Here is a 4,682-nt window from a genome sequence, read left to right on the forward strand (position 1 = left end):
CTCCTGTGAAATCTACTTCTGTAGTCTCAAAGGGACGAATATGTACAACTCGTTCCTCTGGATGTGGAGGAGGGCCGGGATATGGACACACTCTGGCATCGTATCTCCGGCAAATAACACAGGATTTTATTATTGATTTTACTGTCTGCCTACCTTGGGGTAGCCAGTACTGTGTTCTGAAGTCCGTGAAAGTATCTAATACCCCACCATGCAGAGTGCTGTATTTGTGTATGTGTTACACAATTAGTTTGCTTACTATGTGGTGACGAGGGAGCAATATTGGATTTTTTGCTTCCCGATCTATGTCAGCATGCTGTAAGCGGCCTTCGCTTCTGATTATGATATAATTGTCGGTGTCTAACCAGAGACCCTGATCATGATGTAGCTTCTTAGGAACATTGTCAAATTCTGTCCCGAATGTGTCTGTCTGAGCTCTTTTGACCCAGTACCTTAGGGCACTAGGGAATTTATGCTTGATTCCTATTTTCTTTAGAAAATCAAACAGTATTTGGGTGACACCTATTAATTTATTCAGTTCAGAGTACCGAGTAGGATCAATAACCAAAGTCCGAGGTAGTTCTGGGTTCTCAGTGGGAACAGTGGCATTGGTCACAATGACTTGTGGCTTTTGTTCAGGCCAATGGTCGCTGATTAGCCACTGAGGTCCATTGAACCACATCTCTGCCTTTGTTAATTGCTGTAAAGTCAGGCCTCGGGAGAGATAGTCAGCTGGATTCTCTTTAGTGAGTACATATCTTAGTTTATACCCTGCTGACAACTCTCGTATTTCCTTAATGCGGTTACTCATGTAAGGATTCTTACTATTATTGTTTTTAACCCACTGTAGCACTGCCTCATTATCTGACCATACTACTGTTTCTTCAAAGTGGATGTGGCTTAAGGCCTTGATCAGATAATGAGCCAATCTTACACCTAGCAGTAAGGCTGTTAATTCCAGTTGTGAAATGATCTTTTTTTTAAAGGTGCCACTCTGGCCTTTGATGTGAGCAAATTGGCTTGCCCATTTGAGACCAGGTAAGCTACTGTGCCATAAGCCTTTCCTGAGGCATCACAAAATACATGTAGCTTAATTGGTTCTTCTTCATTTACTACTGTGTTCTGAGGGAACTTGACAGACTCTAGGATACTTAAATCTTTCACTAGCCCTTGCCATTTTTCTTGTAAGGTAGGTGTTAGAAGATCATCCCAGCCTATCTTTTGTTGCCAACATTCCTGCATTATCAACTTTCCATTAATTAAGATTGGACTTAATAGTCCTAATGGGTCGAAGGGTTTGCTGACTTGTGATAGCAATTTTCTCATTGTTAAGTTAGTGGTATCTGGCTACACCGACTTGATTGTCAACTGATCTGTTGTCGTGTTCCATTCGACGCCTAGTACCTTTGTCCTCTCGGGTACCTGGTAGTCGGGAAATTCAGTTGCGATCAGTTGATTTAATTTGTCATTGTTGGAGACCCACGACTGGAGAGGCATATTGGCTCCCATTAATTCTCGATTGGCCTCGTGGTATATGTTCAGCAGTTTACTCTCACTGCTGGTTGTTCCTTGAAAATTATCCACATACAAGTTTTTACTAATTTCTGTCTTGTTTGGGCTATTGGACTTCTTCAAGTGTGTATATAAGGTTGCTTGAAGCAGAAATGGCGAAGAAGTGGCCCCGAACAAGACAGACGCAAACCTATAAGTGATTAATTCACTGTTTGGATCGTTAGGATCCTTGATCAATAGGAACTTTGTGTAGTTCCGGTCTTCTCCTTGGAGACCTACCCTAAGTAAAGCCTTGCTGATGTCTGCCGTATATGCATAAGTCCCAATACGGAACTTTAACAGCACGTGGTATAGCCTTTGTGTCAGGCTAGGGCCAGTTTGAAGGCAGTCATTTATCGAAACACTACTCTGCCTCATCTTAGCGCTGCAATTAAATACTATCCATAGTGGTGTAGTAGCAGAATTTTTCTTTACAGGGTGGTGTGGCAGGTAGTGCCCTTCCTTTGGGTTATCATTTGTAACAACTTCGACAAATTTATCATCGAGTTGCTTCTGTATTATTTCATGATACAACTTCAAGATCTCAGGTTGTCTTTGTAAGCGCAATACCTGTGATCTTAATTGGTTTTGTGCCATAAAATGGTTGACAGGTAGCTGAGGGTGATTCAGCTTCCATGGTAACCTGACCCAGTATTGATTATCTATGTAGATAACTGAGTCCAGGTATTGTTTGTAAGTCCAGTCATCATCTGGGCTAGGTTGTTCAGGGACAATGCCGAGAGTTGCCAGGTCCCATAGCTTATGTACAGGGGGATCAAGCTCATCCTCGGACATGTCTCTGAATTGCAGTGGAGACTGTTCTCCTAGTCATACAACCATTACTGGGTTGGCATGTTGGTGGTCTAAAGGTGCGGGTTGTTTCAGCCGTAATACTGGGCCTGTTAGCAAATAACCACCTGCAGATGGTAACAAGTTCATACCTTGTTTTTCTTCCTTTCCTTTGATAAACGTATGGTAGACATCTGATCCCATAAGGATTCCAATATTGGAAAGGTTGTCTGTTGTGATTTTATCAGCCAAATTAATTCCCTTTTCTTCCAGGAACTTGGCTGTTGTCCCTAGACCATATACATACAGGTCTGTTGGGAATCTATCTACTACCAGAGCTTGTATCTTTCGGACATAACCTCCTAAACGTACTTTGGGTTGCACTACCCTGAAGACTCGGGCTCCTGAGTTAGTCAGGAATCCTGCTATGTCTATTCGTGTCTCTCTTACAGGTGTAAGTTTCAGGGCATCTACCAACTCCTTTGACATAAAGGTCATTTGGGATCCTTGATCAAATAATCCACGTACGGTGGCTTTGGACTTTCCATTTTTAATGATCAATTGTGCAGTAGGTAGAGCTGATTTATGATCAGACCTTGTTGAGAAGACACTTATGTCAGGTAACACAGTACAAAGCTGTATTGAAGTGGTAGTTCCTTCCTCCTCCTGTGGTTTGGCAGACTTTGTACTTGAGTCCTCACAAAGTGCTGTATGGTGTTGACCCTTATGGCACCTATTGCAGGTGCGTATTTGAGTTGTACAGGTGTCGGGATTATGTGCCCTTATACACTTGGTACATTTACTTAACTCCTTGAGTCGTTTTATGCGTGTAGCACAATCGGGGTAAACTTTACAATAGTATATGGAATGTGGTTGTTCACAGAACACATACAGTTTCCAGACGATAACAGCATCTTGAGGAGTCACCAATTTGGGTGACGCGTTAACTGTAGGTTTGGAGGGACCAACTGCATATGTGCCCACACTGCCTTGTTTCCACTTTGGGGAGGGGGAAGTTGTTTTAGATTTGTTTGGGGTACTATTTGTACTCTGTTGTTTACTATTAGTGGTAGACGAAGGTTTAGATGTCGCTTTTCCATCTGGGTTATCTCTTTGTCTTTTTATTATGGAACGTAACTCTTCTGAAATATCCTTTACAGTCAGAGAAGATTTGTTATACAAAACAAAAAACTTATCCAGTACGTCACTGGGTATTTTCCATTTTATATGGACTTGGATTATCCAGTCTGACTCATCTAGATTTACTTTATTTTTAAGTGCCATGAGCAAGAACTCAAGCTCCAATCTAAAGGCTTGGAGTGAGTCTGCTGTATTATTTGGAGGGTTAATGTCCAACAGCTTCTGGGTTAGAAGTCTGATAGTCCTTTCTGCCTTATCATAATTATCCTTAAGGAGCTGCATGGCATTGTCATAACCGTCATCAGTGAAGGTCAGATTACAGACCACCTGTAACGCTTCATCCTTTAAGACACTCTGTAAATATGTAAATTTTGTCGTCTTTGCTACATTGGCATTAGAATCCACAGAATCGACAAATTTGTTCCAGAAGTTGTCCCAACTCTCATCCTCTGTACCAGAGAAAGTTGGGAGACTGAGTGATGGCAATTTGACTTCTGGTGGTGTCTGGTTTTGGGAAGCTGTGGCTGCAATATTTGTATTGGCCTTATGTGTGGTTATTATATCATCAAAGTGTTGTAACTTTGCAAGCATTGCATCTTCATAACCTGAGTTTTCTTGTATTACATCGTCCATTGCCTCTTCAGTGATACTGGTTAAGTTGAGGACATCTTGATATTTTATTATTTCCTGCAGCACATGCTGATATTTGATCTGTGCAACCTTATAATAGTTTCCAGTGCTGCATAATTAGCTGGAGTTTGTTTACTTAAATCCTCACATTTTTTTATCTGTTGTGTTAAGTGGCCCTTCATGCCAGTGAGGGTCGCTTTTATATTTTTGGCAGTAGACATCATGGAAGTACTTGCTAGTCGTTTTGGCTTTGATTTGGACTACTTCTGGCACTTGAATTAGTAGAGCCACTAGTTTCCGAACTAGAGCTGCTTATCATTTAAAAAATACACTATATAATCATACACTCTATAATTTGAGTGGTAAGCCTGCATCAATGCTGGAATTCCTCAAGTTAGCCCTTCTTTATCACTCTTGGTTGGTACAGAGACACAGGTTAACACTCAAAGGTGAAATGATTAAAAGTTAAGTTATGAGTATAGTTATGATAATATTATGTTGACAACAAAACTCGGGTTGTCATGAATACTGCACAAAAATATGTACTTGCTAGGGTGTAATATATGTTCAACTCT

General features: G+C 41.1%; 1 protein-coding gene across 1 annotated transcript; it reads right to left on the minus strand.

Annotated features, from left to right (window-relative positions):
- Nucleotides 1–235: 235 nt before the first annotated feature.
- On the minus strand, nucleotides 236–4,110 carry LOC138351692 (uncharacterized). The gene is made up of 3 exons (XM_069303712.1): nucleotides 2,490–4,110; nucleotides 768–945; nucleotides 236–434 (listed from the first exon to the last, which is right to left on the minus strand). Exons 1-3 carry the CDS (start codon nucleotides 4,108–4,110, stop codon nucleotides 236–238), a joined length of 1,998 nt encoding a protein of 665 aa, XP_069159813.1.
- Between the last annotated feature and the right edge of the window lie 572 nt (nucleotides 4,111–4,682).

Source organism: Procambarus clarkii, chromosome 50 (genome assembly GCF_040958095.1).
Source record: "Procambarus clarkii isolate CNS0578487 chromosome 50, FALCON_Pclarkii_2.0, whole genome shotgun sequence".
NCBI lineage: Eukaryota > Metazoa > Arthropoda > Malacostraca > Decapoda > Cambaridae > Procambarus > Procambarus clarkii.